We start from the raw sequence: 21,460 nt of genomic DNA on the forward strand, positions 1-21,460 counted from the left end.
GAGACAGAGATGAGAAATAGAGACACCAGAACACAGAAAATATGTGTGTCAGACACATATCCAAAGACAGGAAAGAAACAGACCCAGGGAGCAGGAGAGGGAGGGAAAGGAGACGTGGAGAGAGCCAGTCCTGCGCACACGCCTTGCTCAGGACGGGTCTCCGCCCTCAGGGCGGCCTCTCATCCCTTCCCCAGAATCCTTAAATCCTCTCTCCCTCAGGGCCCTCGGCATCTGTCACTGTCCCCTCCTGAACCGACAGCGGCTGGCTCAGGTGAGTGTGGCTAAAGAGGGGGCCTGGGTGTGCGCTGGGGATGGACTCCCAGTAAGAGCGGCCCAGGGCTGTCGGGGAGGGCAGGGGTAGGACTGGAGCCAGTGGTCGGGCAGGGGGGACCCAGATGATGAGGTTCAGAGACTGTGAGAGGCAGGTGGCCCGGGAAGGCTGGCCGAGTTGATGCTTCATAACTTCTCCAGCTGGCTCGGCCAATATTTATATACTGAGCGCCTCCCCTCTCCCCAAGGCTTGGGGCTCACTCGCCTTTCCACCGACCCGGGTCCTTCCTCTGCCGGGCGCTCAGAGCGTTCTCCCGTTCTGTTCCCGTCCCCACCCCGTCTTCCTCCCGCAGCCCCCGAGCCGATGGCCGGGATCCTGGCGCTGCTGCCGCTGCTGCTGACGCTGGAGCAAGCGGGCGTGGCGGGCGCCGCGGGCTCGGTGCGCCTGGCGGGCGGCCTCACGCTGGGCGGCCTGTTCCCGGTGCACGCGCGGGGCGCGGCGGGCAGAGCGTGCGGGCCGCTGAAGAAGGAGCAGGGCGTGCACCGGCTCGAGGCCATGCTGTACGCGCTGGACCGCGTGAACGCCGACCCCGAGCTGCTGCCCGGGGTGCGCCTGGGCGCGCGGCTGCTCGACACCTGCTCGCGGGACACGTACGCGCTGGAGCAGGCGCTGAGCTTCGTGCAGGCTCTGATCCGCGGCCGCGGCGACGGTCACGACGCAGCCGTGCGCTGCCCAGGCGGCGTCCCCCCGATGCGCGCCGCGCCCCCTGAGCGCGTGGTGGCTGTCGTGGGCGCCTCGGCCAGCTCCGTCTCCATCATGGTCGCCAACGTGCTGCGCCTGTTTGCGGTGAGGGCCCGGGGGAGCGCCTGGGTTGCAGCCTCTCTCCCTCGTCCTTGCCCTGGGCGTGGCTGAGGTCTGGTCTCCTTGCGAGAATCACTCTAGTCCGCAAAGAAACCTTGTCCCCCGGGCCAGACGCAAGCCTGTCTGGGAAGGTTATTCGGAAGATTAAAGCGTCTAGAGTGCCCGGGGTAACTACGGCGTCCATTAATTGCACTGTAGCCCATGAGCGTTTCTCTGCCTCGTTTGCTCTCGTTTTCCCTCTTTCTTTGTCTTTCTTCTTGATTTTCTCTTTCCACCTCCCTGTCTCTCTCTCCCCCTCCCTCCTCGCATCATTCCTTCTCTCTCTTCCCCTCTCCTTTTCATAACGTCTTCACAGTCCACCCTTCCTTTCTGTTTCCGCTTCAAACATCTCTGTCTTCCCTAGACCAGCTCCAGCCCGCTTCTTCCAGAACCTCCCCCTCTCTGACCTTCATACCAGCTCCCACCTGCTCCCTTTTATGTGTGTGTGTTGTTTGTTGTTTTCTTTCTTTTTTTTTTCTTTTGCTCGTGAGTTTTTCTTGAACATGAGGGATACACCCTCTTCTCTGCTAGCCGCCCTCTTCCCAGCCTCCCCAGCCACCATTCTCCGCTCTGCTTTCACACTTACTGCCCCCACTCCGTCTCCTGGATCAGCTCAGCTGTAATCCCTATTCATCACTCTAACGCACACAGATAAACCCAGTTCCAAGCAGGCCCCTCCATCAGTCCAGACACAGCCTTCCATCAGGTAACCCCTCCCCAGCTCTCCTGCCTGCTCTGCCCCTCCTGGCCTCTCTCTGTGGCTGTTCCAGCTTTTGCCCCCAGCACTGTAACCCCAAACGTCCCTCTCCTGGGTCCTCACCGCCCTCCCTCCCTAGGGTCACTGACCCTCCATCCACAGCCCAGGTGTCCTTCCCCACTCCAGATCCCCCAGATCAGCTACGCCTCCACGGCCCCTGAGCTTAGCGACTCCACACGCTATGACTTCTTCTCCCGCGTGGTGCCACCTGACTCCTACCAGGCCCAGGCCATGGTGGACATCGTGCGGGCATTGGGATGGAACTACGTGTCCACGCTGGCCTCCGAGGGCAACTATGGCGAGAGTGGGGTTGACGCCTTTGTGCAGATCTCCCGAGAGGCTGGTGAGCTTGGGGCAGGGGGGTCTGAGGCATGAAGGAGCCTATAGGGGGTCCGTTGGACAGGGCATAAGCAGTGAGGGAGGGCACTGGGTTCATGATGGGGAGCCTGGATGGTGCCCCCTGTGGGGGTCCTTTGGAAGACACAGCCCCTGCCACAGTCATGAGTGGTGGTGGCCCTGGTGGGTGAATGGGTGGGACCGCAGCTGATTTGGGCATCTCCGACACCCAGGGGGGGTCTGCATTGCCCAGTCCATCAAGATTCCCAGGGAACCAAAGCCAGGAGAATTCAATAAGGTGATCAGGAGACTCATGGAGACACCAAATGCCCGGGGCATCATCATCTTTGCCAACGAGGATGACATCAGGTGGGACAGATGGCATGTTCCATCACCGTGTTCTTCAGAGGCTCTCCTGGAAGACCCTGCCACCCCTTCTCACACATCCCAGTCACGGACATCCTCCTTTCCCTCTTCCTCGCCCCCCCTTACCCTCCTGCCCCCACACACCTTTTCTACTGCCACCTCTCTGGTGCCCCCAGAAATGAACCAGGCCTGGTCTGGGTGAAGATGCCCCAAACCTAGCCAGGGAGACACAAGAATATATGTCTGTTTCTATAATTAACAGTGAGGGAGAGACTGGTGGGCACATGTAAGGGCAGAAAATGAGCTGTCAGGGAAGGACTCCCAGGGGTAGGAGGGTATCCGCAGAAGGCCATGGACCCCGGCCTGAGCCCCAGCAAGAGAAGGTAGGCCCTTCTTAAAGGCAGCATGCAGTGGACTATGGTGTGCAGAACAAGAGGGCAGGCCTGGGGTCAGAGCCTGGCTGGACACTTTACTACCTGAGAAACCCAGGGCAAGTGTCCTAAACTCCCTACATCCTACTTTTCCTGATAAACAAAGGGTCTGATAAGTGATGCAGAATAGGGTAGATGGAGAGAGAAGAATGGAAAGTGACCAGAGTTAAGTTGGAGGAGGCTCTCGGCCCTCACTCACCCCTACCCTATCCTTACCAGGAGGGTCCTGGAGGCTGCACGCCAGGCCAACCTGACCAGCTACTTCCTGTGGGTTGGCTCAGACAGCTGGGGAGCCAAGATCTCACCCATCCTGAACCTGGAGGACGTGGCCGTGGGAGCCATCACCATCCTGCCCAAAAGGGCCTCTATTGATGGTGAGTGGGGGAATGCCCTTCCCCACTGCATCTCCCACCCATAGTTATCCTTCCCTATGATCCCCTCTTGGGGGTGCTCATTTTCCCCTTCTGTAAAATTGTACCATGATCCAGGGTCCCTTCTAGGATTCCCAGATTCTAGAATTCTGAGATTCTGTGAATACACCCCTCCAAGCAGTGTTTGAATGAATTGGCAAGTGAGGAAATGCACATCCCACTCTACAGGGTGAAGAATTGTTAGGTTTTGTTAGTTTGTTTAGTTTTGTGCTAATTCAGTGCCTATATTCCTGGTTCTGCCAAAGGCACTCTAATTTGAGGGTGACTGTGGGAGGGATAGAAACCAAGGATGTGGGTCATACTGTTCTGTTGATCAATTAATGAGGCCTTCCTCTCCACCCCTCCTCCACCATCCCGCCTGTGAATATCTGGAAGAATGCAGGAAAGGTGGCCACTTTACACTAGGATTGCTCATTTCCCCAAAGGCTAAACTGAACATGCTTTGATGAGGCACTTCAGGGCTATTTTATGAAGCGCAGACCCTTGTAAATGCTGAGCCCTGACTCGCAGGGGCTCCCAGCCTTTTGGAGGTGTACACCCACCCTTACACTCTTTCTTTCCCTTAGAATGCATTCAGTTGCAGGCAACAGACTAGACTGAGAGTGGTTTTAGCGATAAAGGCATTTCATTACAAGGCAAGAGGTTTCAAAATAGGGGCAACTTCACGCTTGGGGCAGGAAGTCAATGATGTTCTCAGAGCCCTGAGCTCTGTCTTCCCTTCTGTTCCACCATCCTCTGTAGTTGCCATATGCCTTCTTTTTTTTCTAAAGTCAACCTGTTTTTGTTTTTTCAATGAATTTATTTATTTTTGGCTGCGGTCGGTCTTCGTTACTGCGCGCGGGCTTTCTCTAGTTGTGGTGAGCGGGGGCTACTCTTCGTTGCAGTGCACGGGCCTCCCATTGCGGTGGCTTCTCTTGGCTCTAGGCGTGCGGGCTTCAGTAGTTGTGGCATGTTGGCTCAGTAGTTGTGGCTCGCAGGCTCTAGAGCTCAGGCTCAGTATTTGTGGCACATGGACTTAGTTGCTCCGCGGCATGTGGGATCTTCCTGGACCAGGGCTCGAACTCGTGTTCCCTGCACTGGCAGGCAGATGCTTAAGCACTGTGCCACCAGGGAAGTCCCATGTGCCTTCTTGATTGTGTTGTTTTATTCACAAAGTGGCTGCTGAAGCTCCACCCATTACATCTTCATAGCAGCATCCTAACCAGGAAAGAAAAGGCAGCAAAAATTTCTGTCCTGTGGTGAGGCTCTGAGCTTGTATCAGGATGGAAATTTACCGTGGAGTCCCTAGATGGCTTTGAACTCATTGGCCAGGTTAGAAATTGGTCACATGTGTATCCCCAGCTGCAAAGTGAGCAAGCGGTGAAGGGACACAAGTAGTGAGCTGTGGCTGGCTCAGAATGTTGCCAGCCCCCTCCCTCCTTCCCTGTCTCTCAGGATTTGACCAGTACTTCATGACTCGCTCCTTGGAGAACAACCGCCGGAACATCTGGTTTGCTGAGTTCTGGGAAGAGAATTTTAACTGCAAACTGACCAGCTCAGGTACCCAGTCAGACGATTCCACCCGCAAATGCACAGGTGAGAGCTGCCCAGGGTGGCGAGGGTGGTGAGGGAGAAGGTGGGAGGCCAGGTTGGGCATCTGGGAGCCAGGCACACTTCCTCTGGGCATCCCTAGGACAGGTGAGGAACGCATCGGCCGGGACTCTGCCTACGAGCAGGAAGGGAAGGTGCAGTTTGTGATCGATGCTGTGTACGCCATTGCCCACGCCCTCCACAGCATGCACCAGGCTCTTTGCCCGGGGCACACAGGCCTGTGCCCGGCAATGGAGCCCACCGACGGGCGGATGCTGCTGCAGTATATTCGAGCTGTACGTTTCAATGGTGAGTGGGAGCCAGAGCCCCTACGTGAATGAGGGGAAGCCTGCTGGGATGGAGTTCTCGGGACCTGGGATGACTCAGTATGGAAGGAATGGGAGAGCAGAAGAGTATAGTGGGAGCATCTGGGCCTGAGAGCTGGAGGCTCGAGCCAAGTTCTGGGGAACAGTTTTTAACACTCTTCCTTCTCCAGGCTTCAGTACCTCCTGCCACAGGCTGCAAATTCCAGGTGTTGGGGAACTTCTCTGTGACCCCTTCTGCCTGGATCCCTCAGAGGGTCACACACAACTCTCCTCTCCATTGCACGGAGTTTGGAGTCGTCTGGTCTCTGAGGGCACGCATGGGGCACAGTACAGACTGTGCAAAGGCACTGCTTACACAGTGGACAGGCAGCCCACTCTGAGTCTCAGGCTTCCGAATGCCTCCCCAGCCAGGCCCTGGGCTGCCTGAGCACAAAGCATGAGTCTCTGTCCCCCCAATATGAGTGGAGGGCCTGGCACATGGTCAGGGCTCAGAATAAGGGTTTCTGAAAAGGCCCAGATGGACTCAGCTGTGCTTATGGTTTGCTGGGGGGGCTTCACATTGTGTTCAATTACTATCCTTTAGTAAATTAAGAACTCTCTTCTTCCACCAAATGTTGAGCACCTTTTCTCTGCCAAGATCTCTGTTAAAGAGCGTGACTTAGGGATTTCCCTAGCGGTCCAATAGTTAAGACTCTGTGCTTCCACCGCAAGGGACACAGGTTCAATCCCTGGTCAGGGAACTAAGATGCCTCATGCTGAGTGGCCAAAAAGTTATAAATAAGTAAATAAATAAATAAAGAGCATGCCTTAATTGCAGTCCAGAACAGCTCTACAAGCTGGTAGAACAAGCTTCTAAAAGAAATAAAGCTGATTGTTCAAATCAGTACCTTTGTAAGTCTGAACTCATCCTCTCACCTGCACAGTTAAGCTCTTTCTTATTCCTTTGTAAATTGTGGTAACATGCACATAGCGTAATATTTACTATCTTAACCATTTTAAGCGTACAGTTGAGTGGTGTACATTGTTGTGCAGTCAATCTCTAGAACTCTCTTCATTGTGCAGAATTGAAACTCTATACTCACTAGACACTAACTCCCGATTTCCCCCTCCCCCAGCATTCTACATTTTGTCTATGAATTTGACTGCTCTAAGTACCTCATATGAGTGGAATCACACAGTATTTGTCCTTTTGTGAGTGGCTTATTTCACTTCTCATAATGTTCTCAAGGTTCATCCATGTTGTAGAATGTCCTTCCTTTTTAAGGCTGAATAATATTCCATTGTACGTAGAGACCCCAATTTGCTTATCCGTTCATCCGTTGATGGACACTTGCATTTCTTCTGCATTTTCGCTACTGTGAATAATGCTGCTGTGAACATAAGTGTACAAATATCTCTTTGAGTCCTTGCTTTCCATTATTTTGGATATATAGCTAGAAAAGGAATTGCTGGATTGTGTGGTAATTCTATGTTTAATTTCTTAAGGAACCACCATATTGTTTTCCACAGTGACTGCATCATTTTGCATTCCCACCAGTGAAGTATAGGGTTGCAATGTCTCCATACACTTGCCAGCACTTACTTTCTGTTGTTTTGACAGTGGCTATCCTAAATGGGTGTGAGGTGGTATCTCACTGTGGTTTTGATCCGAATTTCCCCGATGATAGGTGATGCTGAGCACATTTTCACGTGCTTGCTAAGCTCTTCCTTTGTCCTGGCTGGGCCTCTGATGGGCTCGAGCACCAGCCGAGGATGACAGGCTCTCCTTCCAGGCAGCGCAGGAACCCCTGTGGTGTTCAATGAGCACGGGGACGCGCCCGGGCGATACGACATCTTCCAGTACCAGGTGACCAACGGCAGTGCGGGCAGTGGCAGCTACCAGGCCGTGGGCCAGTGGGCGGAGACCCTCAGGCTGGATGTGAGTGGCACAGAATGAGCTCTGGGCACAGGGAGGCGGACCCACCTTCCCGGAGGCGGGAGTCGCAGGTCCCGGTGTCCCCTGTGTCCCAGGTGGAAGCCCTGCAGTGGTCGGGAGACCCCCGAGAGGTGCCCGAGTCTCAGTGCAGCCTCCCCTGTGGGCCGGGGGAGCGGAAAAAGATGGTGAAGGGCGTCCCCTGCTGTTGGCACTGTGAGGCCTGCGACGGGTACCGCTTCCAGGTGGACGAGTTCACTTGCGAGGCCTGCCCCGGGGACATGAGGCCCACGCACAACCACACGGGCTGCCGCCCCACGCCAGTGGTCCGCCTGTCCTGGTCCTCGCCCTGGGCGGCCCCGCCCCTCCTCTTGGCCGTGCTGGGCATCATGGCCACCACCACAGTGGTGGCCACCTTCGTGCGGCACAACAACACGCCCATCGTCCGGGCCTCTGGCCGCGAGCTCAGTTACGTCCTCCTCACCGGCATCTTCCTCATCTACACGGTCACCTTCCTCATGGTGGCTGAGCCCGGGGCGGCTGTCTGCGCTGCCCGCAGGCTCTTCCTGGGCCTGGGAACCACCCTCAGCTACTCTGCCTTGCTCACCAAGACCAACCGCATCTACCGCATCTTTGAGCAAGGGAAGCGCTCGGTCACACCCCCTCCCTTCATCAGCCCCACTTCGCAGCTCGTCATCACCTTCAGCTTCACCTCCGTTCAGGTGGGTCCTTGGGCTCCCGGGGTGGGCAGACGGGGTCGGGGCTGGGGGTGCGGGCACTGACCTCCACCTTAAAAATCAGAGTCCCTCTTCTATTTTGGCCTCTGTGTTAAAAAAAAAAAAAAAAAAAAAAGTCCCAGGAGATAGGGCGCTACTATTTCTGTAACTAGAAGAACTCATTTAGGAGCAGCTGTTTCCTCCTGCTTCATCCTTGAAGGAAAATGGATCAGTAAGGTGGGGAGTGCAAGCATCCAGTTACTTTTCTGTAAAACAGTGAAATTATTTTCATAAAGTGAACATGCTCTTCCATAATTTGGCTCCCAGGGCAAAGAGAATCTGATGAATTTCCCCCAAGCAGAGAATCTGTTTCCATAAAGGGAGTTCCTGCTGCGCAGTCACTGGGTAATTGGATAAGGGGCACAGGGTCTAATGATACTATGTGGAGTGAAGCATCCAGTTCCATAGATGGCCAGAATTTCATGCTGTCTGTGCAGCAAAAGCAGAGTTCCTTTAGGGTTTTCTCTGAGATGGTAATATTACAACATTGGAAATGGCTCCTGTGGTCTGGAAAGCACTGGATGTTTTCTATGTAAAGCGTGCTAAGAGACAAGTGTGTGTGACATTGTATGACTTTGAAGAGCCAGCCCAGTTCTCAGGGCCAGGTGGATGGCCCATGCTCAGCTCATTTGGACACGGCTCACTCTCCACCCCAGGAGAGCCGTTCTTCCTACCCAGCTCTGCATGTAACATGGTCATTCCCACCCATGGGCCTCAGTCCATGCAATTCTTCAAAACTGGAAGGTGCTCCCACTTTTCTGGCACATAGCAGGGTCTGAGCGTCCTCTGTCAGGGCCGGAATCTCAGTGCACAGCCCATCCTCAGAAAGCACCTCACTGCTTCCTGCCTGAAACCCCCATGGCACCTCCTGCCCCAGGATAGAGACGCTTAGACTGCATTCAGTGCCCCCCTCCGGCTCACCTATGGACTCCCCACATTATACCTCTCTGTCTAGAAATCCCAGATATTTTCAAAGATGCACACCTTCAACTTTACAGGGTTATTCAGCAGTATGATGGATGTGAAATAGTATCTCGTTGTTTTAATTGGTCCCTACTTACTAGTGCAGCCAGCCTTTGTACTTCCCTCTTCTGTGATGTGCCTGTGCCTGTTCCTGTGCTTTGCTCACTTCCTATTATTTTGTAGGCGTTTGTTACCTGTACTGGATGGTAATTCTTTTACCAAGTATGTGGGTTGCAAATTCAGTGGGGCGCATTTTGGTTGCTACTCCCGTGTATCATAGGCCTTGGGTTTTAGTTTCTCTTGGGCAACTTTTCCCCCCAGCTAGAGGATTTCTAAGAGGAGCCCCCTGCTTCCTTCCTGGACAGTGGGTGGAGTTTTATTTTATTAGTCCCTTGTTCATGGAGCTGCTGCCTTTGGGAGAATCACAAAAAGGTGCTCCTTCTGGGTGTACAAATTATTTAAAAAGCATCCTTTCCTCTAGGATCACACGGCCCTACTCCAGGTGCACAGTATGGTACTGAAGTGTTGGCTAGGTTTCAGCCCCGCTCCTCCCAAGTCAAGCATCTTGTGCAGTGAACCACCTGCACAAATGTAGGGGCTGGTCCTTCCAGGGTCCCACCTGTATGCAGGTGTCTTACTTCCTACTCCCCAGCTTCCCTTGGCTCGAGGTCATGTCTCCCCTCACTGTGAAGGAATTCATACTGCATCTTCTCCTTGTTAGGGCCTGTGTCTGACTCTGACCTCCCTGGCCACCCGGCATCAGTTCACATTCTTACTGCTCTCCATCCAGTGCCTCTATATTTTGAGCCTCACTATGCATTCACACACAATTTCATTGTATCTTGTTCAACAGTTCTCTGGCTCTGGAGAAGGAAAGGGGTCCTCCAGAACTTGGTTTGCCATATTGCTAGATTGGATAAAGCTAGTGTTTTCTCACCTACTGAATACATGATACTGCCTCCCTGGAGGGTTGTGAAGGGCCTGGTTCCTGATCAGTGGGACATGCACTGACTCCTCCCCCAAGCTGGCATCATGTCCTCACAACAGATTATGAGGGTTCCCATTCGGTAGATAGAGGAGATGTGATTAGGGTCACCGTTCCAGAGCCTCTGCCTGCAGTCACTGCACCTTGCTGGGCTCAGTCAACGGGGCTGGTAATGGCTGACATACAGGAAGAGGACATCCAGGGCCCCTTCCCCAATCAGCCCAGATGTCCCCAGCACATACTTCCACTGCAGCCCCTTCTCTCCACCTGCCTGTGTCACAGGCCTTTGCCCAGGTAGTCCCCTCCTGGACAATCCTCCCCTCTCCACAGTGACTCTCAGGCCTGAGCATCCCACTCAATAGGCCAGGAGCCTAAAAGCGACCCTAACCTGCCAGAGATCTCAGTCGAGAGTGAGGCTGGGTGTGTCCTTGATACCATGTTGGTCCTGCAGGTGGTGGGAGTGATGGCCTGGATGGGGGCCCAGCCCCCACACAGTGTGATTGACTACGAAGAGCAGCGGACGGTGGAACCAGAGCACGCCAGAGGGGTGCTCAAGTGCGACATGTCAGATCTGTCCCTCGTCGGCTGCCTGGGCTACAGCCTCTTGCTCATGGTCACGTGCACGGTGTACGCCATCAAGGCTCGTGGCGTGCCTGAGACCTTCAATGAGGCCAAGCCCATTGGCTTCACCATGTACACCACCTGCATCGTCTGGCTTGCCTTTGTGCCTCTCTTCTTTGGCACTGCCCAATCAGCGGAAAAGGTAATCCGGGTCCCCGGCAGTGTCACGACCTCATTTGTTTCCTGCCTGTCCACGGAAGGGCTCGATTATTCCAAGAGCCGGGCCACCCATATGAATGCTTGCTTGCTTGGCTGATGAATTCATGGACTCATTTGTCTTTCCAGTCTCCCTCCGGCTGTCCTCTCAGTCCCATTTCCATTGTTCATTCATTCATTCTTTTCATCCGTGCTTCTTCCAACCATCAGTTAACCTTCTTTTATTCAATTATCTTTTCATATACTTTATATTTGCCAATCCATTCATCTGTCGGTCTATTTGTTTGACAGTCATTGATTCACGTGTACAGTGGAGCGTTTGTTTATTCCCCTCCGCCCTCCCTTTGTTTGCCTACTTGCTCCTTTATTCAGGTTTGGTTCATCCATTCATCTGTACATTTGAAAACATGTTCATTCATTCATTAACATGCTCTAGCCCTTTTTAGGCATATGGACCATTTCCCCAGGTGTCGCTCTCTGTGAATGAACCTCTCACTTCCCTTGGTCACTTGTCCACTCAGTCCTGTGTCGTTTACCCTTCTTCCTGCCTATACCAGAGCCAAACTGTGACTACCAATTCTTCATGCCACGGGGCCTTTGATTACACTGCTCTCCTTTATTGAGTGCTCATTCCCAGTCACTTGACTGAAGTAGACTCACCTCCAGGCTGTGTGGGGGTGGAGGGCGGGAGAGACCTGGGCTGAGTCCCACCTGGTCCCTTCCTCCGTGGCTTAGATCTACATCCAAACCACCACACTGACTGTGTCCTTAAGCCTGAGTGCGTCGGTGTCCCTCGGCATGCTCTATGTACCCAAAACCTACGTCATCCTGTTCCACCCGGAGCAGAACGTGCAGAAGCGGAAACGGAGCCTCAAGACAACCTCCACAGTGGCAGCTCCACCCAAGGGCGAGGACACAGAGGCCCCCAAGTAGCAAGTAGGGGATGAATGGGACAATTGCTCCCCATCCTCTGTTCTTTTCTTTGCCTCGCTTCATGGTGGAAGCTGTGAAGAGTCCAGATCTGCAGTGAGCAATCAGGGTGGGGAGTCCACAAAGGCCATGGCCACCAGGATGGAGCTGGCCTGGACCCACATGACACATTTTTCTGTTTTTCTGTGCATGATGGCTTCATACTTCCTCGCTGCAGACCAGACTTTCTACTTATGGTGGGAAACAGCCACTGAGAGAATCCTACTCTGGAGAGGGACTAAACTTATACTCACTGATTTGAAGTTCAGAGATCATGATGAAGCCCTGGGTTTGGCCCAGTGTGAGTGGATTTCCACCCCTTGATCAACCACCAGAATTTGGGGATTGGGCAGCATGTGAGAACACGTAGACCCCAGAATGAAATTCAGGGTTGGAGTCAGGGAAGAGCAGTTTCCACAAGAGCTCTGTGCGTCTGTATTTTGGACTGAGTAACTTGGGCTTTGGTAAATATTTTGCTGGTACAGAGGCATCGAGCCTTGGGTGAGAGCCCTGTGAGAGAAGATGGGTCTGCACAGGACAGGGAAGTGAGCAGAGGGAACTGGAATGCTCCCATGAGATTATTTGTGGCAGGGTCTTTTCCTCGAGATCTTTTCTCCTGGGATCTGGGGGATGTCACACTTAGAGAACTGCTTTTTTTTCCTTTCCCATGTGTATTCCCTTAAATGTACCCTGAACTTTAAGAAAATCAGATACACTTGTGTGGTGGTAGGGGTGTGAGAATAAACTAGCAACGGTGGTGTTTGCCCTCCTCTGATGCCTGTAAGGGATGGTGTTCACAAGTTCTAGGTTGGGACCAGTGACAGAGAGAGTTGTGTCCATGGTGAAGATTAATTCCAAGTGGATAACTTAGGATGAACATCAAAACTGTTCTCTTCCAATATTTCCTGGGCAGGTCCCCTTTGAAAGGTAAGCATGAGGCCTGGGAAGGAAGATGCTTGGACTTCAAATGCATTTTTCAGTAATCTTCTTTTGAACAAGAAGTTCAGTTTAAGTTAATGGAATTTTATTTCCCTGGGGTAGAATTTAAATTTGTTAAATTGATTCTTTTTATTTATCAGTATGAATTCTCTAGTATCTAATGTCTGGAACTGACTTTGAAGATCAACAGCACTTCACACAACATGGAGACTCTTCCCTAGACAGAGTCTCTGCATAATCCATTTTGACCTTGGGACTAGGTGTTTCTGCATTCTTTAAAAGGGCTTCTCCTCAGAATAACATTTTTGTTGTACAAATTCTCCTTCCTCACATTTGTTACATTCCTAGGAATTCTACACAGTGTGAACTATGACATTTCATATATTGCAGGATGCTTACCAAAATTCATTATTTCATACAGCTACTCTCCTGTGTGGGTTTCCTGATGTACAATGAGGTGTGTTTTCTTACTGATGGCTTTTCCACATTAGTGCTTTGATAGGGTTTTTCTCCTATATTAACTCTTAGAGAGCAATGAGCTCTGATCTCCAAATCAAGGTTTTCCTGTATTTATTATTTTCTTGATGTTTCTCTCGGTATGAATTCTCTGATGTGCAGTGAGTCTTGACTTCTAGTTGAAAACTTTTCCACATTTTTTACATTTTTGTGGTTTTCCCCACTCTGAACTCTGTGACTTAGATTTTGGATGATTTCTTAGTAAAAGCTTTTCCACATTTAGAGGTTTTCTCCCCATGTGAAGTTTCAGACTTAGAGTCCTGGCTTCCTGCTGAAGACTTTCATACACCCCCACATTCATTCAGACTGGTCTCTCTGATGTGGATTCTTTGATGCACAGTGAGTTCTATCGTCTTCTTCTGTGCCTTCTCACATTCAGCCCACTTGTAGAAGATGCATGCACCATTTTGTGTGCAGTGGGGGTATCCTCTATTGTTAAAGGCATTGTCATATTTAACATTTGTGAGATTTCTCTCCTTTCTGAATTCTCTAATGTGTACAAAAAGTTCTGACTCTTGGAAGAGGGCTTTTCCACATTCAGTGTGTACATAAGGTCTCTACCTTGGATCATTTCTTTGATGTTCAGTGGAGGGTGACAAATCCTTGAAGGTTTTTCCATGCTCTTTGCATGCATAGTTTGCCTTCTCCGATGTCCAATCAATCAATTTGAACCCCTGAAAAAATTTTTTCCCCAAAATTTGTGGAATTTATAAGGCATTCTGCCTGTGTGTTTCATTTTCTGTTGAATAAGAGCCAGGCTATAATTATAGGCTTTCTCACATTCATTGTCCTTGAATGATTTCTCACCAGTATGGATTATATATTCCAGTGAATACGGGGTTCTGGTTGGAGGCTTTTCCACATTACAATCACAGTATTTCTCTCCAGTATGAGTTCTCTAAAGCAGAGTAATATTACATTTTGTTATAAGCTTTTATTCACCATGTTCAATGTGTTGAGACTTGTACAGGAGGGATTTTTTAATATTATATTCTTATGCACTTTCACTAGTGTGGTTTTTTTTGGACACATTTATAACATTTATTACAACTTGTCACATTTATTACATTTTGTGGTCTTTGGAAATTTCTCCCAAATTCATTACATTCATTGTCTCTCACTTTATTCAGTAATTTCTTGGTAAATAAATGTAACTTTTCCCAAACGTTTGACTTGGGTTTTCTGTCCCTTTTGTATATAGTTATTGATTTGCAAGACTCCCTCTAATATGGAATAAAATGATAATTCCAAGTGAATCTTTTCACCATCATTTTATAGAAGGAAACGTCTTCAGGAATACTCTGTTATACTGACGTCTTTGCCTCTAAATATGAAAAATTCCTAAGCATAAACATTTCCCACCTCTTGGGCTTTGAGGGGAGAAATCTGCTCCAGTGTGGACAGAGCAGAATACTGAAAGCTATGACAAGTAGGTTGGGAGTTTCAGAGATGACATTTTAATCTGTGGAGCAAAGACTAGGAATCAAGATGGGCTGCAGCTCTGAAAGGGGAAGATTGAGTGGGAGGATTGGATGGAAAAGGCAAAGAAAGGTGGAGAGAGGCACTAATGGTGATGGGACTGGGTTTGGACGTTTTTAACCTCATCACTTCATTCATGGATTACTATTGCAAGACTTTAGTCTTTCTGCTTTCTGTATTTTCCCCCCTCTCATCCTACACACCAGTATCAAAATCATCATGCCAGGGCACCAGCTCCCCACATTTATAGGAACATTGCTGTGGGTCCTGCCCTCACTCAACACCTGCATCAGGCTGTGATTCATTCTCATATTTACCTGCAGTCTCAGGGGCAGAAATCGCAGGAAGGGTGCATTAGTCTAGAGAATCATGGCTTCATGCGCTGTTCACTGATATAATCTGACAGAATAAGAGCTCTTGAGTGCTGAATTTACCTGTAGTATCAACTTTCTAGTTTTTTCCCCATTCTGATTTGCTACACAGGGAAAATTTCCAGGATCCACAGACCTTGTCTTGCCCCTGCCCCTGTATACTTCCTTCAGTCAGCTTTCACATCTTGACTTGTACAACACTGAGGTTAAGACATCTTGAGATCAATTCCAGCTCTGCCACTTACTAGATGGGTGACTTTGGGCAAGATAATTAGCCTCTCCCATAGCCAGTCTCCTTAATGATCTCCACAGAGATGCCCAAATCATTGACCCCATTTACCTACTATTGACCCTCCTAGTCCTACCAATCACTGTCCATGCAGACCCCATTCATTAAGATAAGTCCTCAGCTGACAAGTCCCATCTGCCCATCTCAGACCCACTAGCCCTCTGATTCACTGATCTCCACAGACTGCTCATTCATTGCTGCTCCAACAATTATCATTGGGTATTTCCTCTGGGTTAAGCACCTGGGATACATCAGTCTATAAAATAGACAAGGATTATCTCCTTCACAGAACTTACATCCTAGTTGTGGAGACAAACAATAAACAATATATAAGACAAATAAATTATGAAATATGTTAGGAGGTGATAAAGTGCTGTGGAAAAAAGAAAACAGAACAGGGTAGGGAGAAAGAAAAAGACTAGAGGGGATGGGCTGCAATTTAAATAAAGTGGTTAGTGTAAGCTTCCTTGAGAAGGTGGAACTTGAAGGAAGTGGGGAGTAAGCCATGGAATTATCTGGGGGAAGAAGGGTCTAGTGGATGGAGCGGCCAATGCAGAAGCCCTAGGGCAAGGGCATGCATGTGTGTCTGAAGAGCCAGTCAAGAGGCTGGTGTGGTTGCAGTAGGGCAAGTGGAGGAAATAATGTGAGAAAGGTAGGTTAGGTATATCGGTCAGAGTTCCCCAGAGAAGCAGAACCAATAGAACATATTGGTTTCTCTGGAGAATGCTGATAGATAGGTTAGATAGAGATAGAGATATAGAGAATATATAGTATGTATATATATAAGATAGAAAGGCTAAAAAATAGGTGGATAGATCTCTCTATCTATCTATATTATCATCTTTCTAACTATCTATCTGTCTAACTTGTACACAATAGGATGGGTGTGTGTGTGTGTGTGTGTGTGTATGCATAATGTCAAGACATATATTTTAAGAAATGGCTTCCAGATTGGTTCAAGATGGTGGAATAATCCCTCTTGTGAGAGCACTGGAATCACAAATAACTGCAGAACAATCATTGATAGGAAGACACTGGAACTCACCAAAAAAGATACCCCACATCAAGAGACAAAGGAGAAGCCACAGTGAGATGGTAGGAGGGGGTGCAATCACAATAAAATCAATTCCCATAACTGCTGGGTGGGTGACTCACAAACTGGAGAACACTTATACCACAGAAGTCCACCAACTGGAGTAAAGGTTCTGAGCCCCACGACAGGCTTCCCAACCTGGGGGTCCAGCAACGGGAGGAGGAATTCCTAGAGAATCAGACTTTGAAGGCAAGCGGGATTTGACTGCAGGATTTTGACAGGACAGGGGGAAACAGAGGCTCCACTCTTGGAGGGCACACACAAAGTAGTCTGTGCATTGGAACCCAGGGGGAAGAAGCAATGACCCTATAGGAGACTGAACCAGACTTACCTGATAGTGTTGGAGGGTCTCCTGCAGAGGCGGGGGGTAGCTGTGGCTCACCATGAGGACACGGACACCAGAAGCAGAAGTTCTGGGAAGTGCCCCTTGGCGTGAGCCCTCCCAGAGTCCGCCATTAGCCCCACCAAAGAGCCAGGTAGCTTCCGGTGTTGGGTGGCCCCAGGCCAAACAATAACAGGGAGGGAACCCAGCCCCAACCATCAGCAGACAAGCAGATTAAAGTTTTACTAGCTCTGCTCACCAAAGCAAAACCCAGCTCTACCCACCACCAGTCCCTCCCATCAGGAAACTTGCACAAGCCTCTTAGATAGCCTCATCCACCAGAGGGCAGACAGCAGAATCAAGAAGAACTACAATCCTGCAGCCTGTGGAAGAAAAAAATACATTCACAGAAAGATAGACAAGATGAAAAGGCAGAGGGATATGTACCAGATGAAGGAACAAGATGAAACCCCAGAAAAACAACTAAATGAAGTGGAGATAGGCAAACTTCCAGAAAAAGAACTCAGAATAATGATAGTGAAGATGATCCAGGACCTTGGAAAAAGAATGGAGGCAAAGATCAAAAAACTGTAAGAAATGTTTAACAAAGACATAGAAGAATTAAAGAACAAAAAAACAGAGATGAACAATACAATGACTGAAATGAAAACTATACTAGAAGGAATCAATAGCAGAATAACTGAGGCAGAAGAACGGATAAGTGACCTGGAAGACAGAATGGTGGAAATCACTGCTGCGGAACAGAATAAAGAAAAGAAATGAAAAGAAATGAAGACCGCCTAAGAGACCTCTGGGACAACATTAAATGCAACAACATTCGCATTATAGGGTCCCAGAAGGAGAAGAGAGAGATGGGATTAGAGGAAATATTTGAAGAGAATATAGTCAAAAACTTCCCTAACATGAGAAAGGAAATAGCCACCCAAGTCCAGGAAATTCGGTGAGTCCCATACAAGATAAACCCAAGGAGAAACAAGCCGAGACACATAGTAATCAAGTTGGCAAAAATTAAAGGCAATGAAAAATTATTCAAAGCAGCAATGGAAAAATAACAAATAATATACAAGAGAACTCCCAAAAGGTTAACAGCTGGTTTCTCAGCAGCCCCTACAAGCCAGAAGGGAGTGGTATGATATATTTAAAGTGATGAAAGGGAAGAACCTACAACCAGGATTACTCTACCTGGCAAGGATCTCATTCAGGTTTGATGGAGAAATCAAAAGCTTTAGAGACAAGCAAAAAGTAAGATAATTCAGCACCACCAAAGCAGCTCTACAACAAATGCTAAAGGAACTTCTCTAAGTGGAAAACACAAGAGAAGAAAAGGACCTACAAAAACAAACCCAAAACAATTAAGAAAATGCTCATAGGTACATACATATCGATAATTACCTTAAACGTGAATGGATTAAATGCTGCAACCAAAAGACATAGACTGGCTGAATGGAAACAAAAACAAGACCTATATATATGCTGTCTACAAGAGACCCACTTCAGACCTAGGGACACATACAGACTGAAAGTGAGGGGATTGAAAAAGATATTCCATGCAAATGGAAATCAAAAGAAAGCTGGAGTAGTAATACTCATATCAGATAAAATAGACTTTAAAATAAAGAATGTTACAAGAGACAAGGAAGGGCACTACATAATGATCAAGGGATCAATCCAAGAAGAAGATATAACAATTTTAAATATATATGCACCCAACATAGGAGCACATAATATATAAGGAAACTATTAACAGCTATAAAAGAGGAAATCAATGATAAAACAATAATAGTGGGGGATTTTAACACCTCACTTACACCAATGGACAGGTCATCCAAACAGAACATTAATAAGGAAACAAGCTTTAAATGATGCAATAGACCAGATAGATTTAATTGATATTTATAGGACATTCCATCCAAAACCAGCAGATTACACTTTCTTCTCAAGTGCGCATGGAACATTCTCCAGGATAGATCACATCTTGGGTCACAAATCAAGCTTCAGTAAATTTAAGAAAATTGAAATCATAGCAAGCATCTTTTCTGACCACAACGTTATGAGATTAGAAATCAATTTCAGGGAAAAAAACGTAAAAAAACACAAACATATGGAGGTTAAACAGTACATTACTAAATAACAAAGAGATCACTGAAGAAATCAAAGAGGAAATCAAAAAATACCTAGAGACAAATGACAATGAAACAAGATGATCCAAAACCTATGGGATGCAGCAAAAGCAGTTCTAAGAGGGAAGTTTATAGCTATACAAACCTACCTCAAGAAACAAGAAAAATCACAAATAAACAATCTAGCCTTACACCTAAAGGAGGTACAGAAAGAGGAACCAAAAAAACCCAAAGTTAGTAGAAGGAAAGAAATCATAAAGATCTGAGCAGAAATAAATGAAATAGAAACAAGGAAAACAATAGCAAAGATCAATAAAACTAAAATCTGGTTCTTTGAGAAGAGAAACAAAATTGATAAACCATTAGCCAGACTCATCACAAAAAAAGAGGGAGAGGACTCAAATCAATAAAATTAGAAATGAAAAAGGAGAAGTTACAACAGACACTGCAGAAATACAAAGCATCCTAAGAGACTACTACAAGCTACACTACGCCAATAGAATGGACAACCTGGAAGAAATGGACAAATTCTTAGAAAGGTATAACCTTCCAAGACTGAACCAGGAAGAAATAGAAAATATAAACAGACCAATCACAAGTAATGAAATTGAAACTATGATTAAAAATCTTCCAACAAACAAAAGTCCAGGACCAGATGGCTTCACAGGTGAATTCTATCAAACATTTAGAGAAGAGCTAACACCCATCCTTCTCAAACTCTTCCAAAAAATTGCAGAGGAAGGAACATTCCCAAACACATTCTATGAGGCCACAATCACCCTGATACCAAAACCAGACAAAGATACTACAAAAAAAGAAAATTACAGACCAATATCACTGATGAATATAGATGCAAAAATCTTCAACAAAATACTAGCAAACAGAATCCAACCATGATCAAGCGGGATTTATCCCAGGGATGCAAGGATTCTTCAAAATATGCAAATCGATCAGTGTGATACACCATATTAACAAATTGAAGAAGAAAAATTATATGATCATCTCAATAAATGCAGGAAAAGCTTCTGACAAAATTCAACACCAATTTAAGACAAAAACTCTCCAGAAAGTGGGCATAGAGGGAACCTACCTCAACATAATGACGGTCATATACACCAAACCGACAGCAAACATCATTCTCAATGGTGAAAAACTGAAAGCATTTCTTCTGAGATCAGGAACAAGATAAGGATGTCCACTCTCACCACTATTATTCAACATAGTTTTGGAAGTGCTAGACACGGTAATGAGAGAAGAAAAAGAAATAAAAGAATACAAATTGGAAAAGAAGAAGAAAAGCTGTCACTGTTTGCAGATGACATGATATTATACATAGAGAATCCTAAATATGCCACCAGAAATCTACTAGAGCTAATCAATGAATTTGGTAAAGTTGCAGGATACAAAATTAATGCACAGAAATCTCTTGCAATCCTATACACTAATGATGAAAAATCTGAAAGAGAAATTAAGGAAACACTTCCATTTACCATTGCAACAAAAAGAATAAAATACCTAGGAATAAACCTACCTAGGGAGACAAAAGACCTGTATGCAGAAAACTATAAGACACTGATGAAAGAAATTAAACATGATGCCAACAGATGGAGAGATATACCAGGTTCTTGGATTGGAAGAATCAATATTGAGTAAAGGACTGTACTACCCAAAGCAATCTACATATTCAATGTAATCCCTACAAAATTACCAATGGCATTTTTTATGGAACTAGAATAAAAAATCTTAAAATTTGTATGGAGACACACAAGACCCCGAATAGCCAAAGCAGTCTTGAGGGAAAAAAACGGAGCTGGAGGAATCAGACTCCATGACTTCAGACTATACTACAAACCTATGGTAATCAAGACAGTATGGTACTGGCCGAAAAACAAAAATATAGATCAATGGAACAGGGTAGAAAGCCCAGAGATAAACCCACGCACATATGGTTACCTTATTTTTGATAAAGGAGACAAGAATATACAATGGAGAAAAGACAGCCTCTTCAAAAAGTGGAACTGGAAGAACTGGACAGCTACATGTAAAAGAATGAAATTAGAACACTCCCTAACACCATACACAAAAATAGACTCAAAATGGATTAAAGACCTAAATGTAGGGTCATACACTATAAAACTCTTAGAGGTAAACATAGGCAGAACACTCTATGACATAAATCACAGCAAGATCCTTTTTGACCCACCTCCTAGAGAAATGGAAATAATATCAAAAATAAACAAATGGGACCTAATGAAACTTAAAAGCTTTTGCACAGCAAAGGAAACCATAAACAAGATGAAAACAGAACCCTCAGAATGAGAGAAAATATTTGCAAGTGAAGCAACTGACAAAGGTTTAATCTCCAAAATTTACAAGCAGCTCATGCAGCTCAATATCAAAAAAAGAAACAAACCACTCCAAAAATGGTCAGAAGAGCTAAAGAGACATTTCTCCAAAGAAGATATACAGATTGCCAACAAACACATGAAAGAATGCTCAACATCATTAAACATTAGAGAAATGCAAATCAAAACTACGATG

The 21,460-nt window shown here is 47.3% G+C and overlaps 1 protein-coding gene across 1 annotated transcript; it reads left to right on the plus strand.

Annotated features, from left to right (window-relative positions):
• Positions 1–500: 500 nt before the first annotated feature.
• GRM6 (glutamate metabotropic receptor 6) lies at positions 501–11,733 on the plus strand (the record flags this gene model as incomplete). The annotated part of the gene is made up of 10 exons (XM_082622032.1): positions 501–1,117; positions 2,055–2,271; positions 2,498–2,633; positions 3,281–3,435; positions 4,927–5,067; positions 5,170–5,374; positions 7,164–7,305; positions 7,398–8,021; positions 10,475–10,786; positions 11,536–11,733. Exons 1-10 carry the CDS (start codon positions 635–637, stop codon positions 11,731–11,733), a joined length of 2,613 nt encoding a protein of 870 aa, XP_082478158.1. The 5' UTR covers positions 501–634.
• Between the last annotated feature and the right edge of the window lie 9,727 nt (positions 11,734–21,460).

This window comes from Mesoplodon mirus, assembly GCF_964341445.2.
Source record: "Mesoplodon mirus genome assembly, chromosome: 5".
Taxonomy (NCBI): Eukaryota; Metazoa; Chordata; class Mammalia; order Artiodactyla; family Ziphiidae; genus Mesoplodon; species Mesoplodon mirus.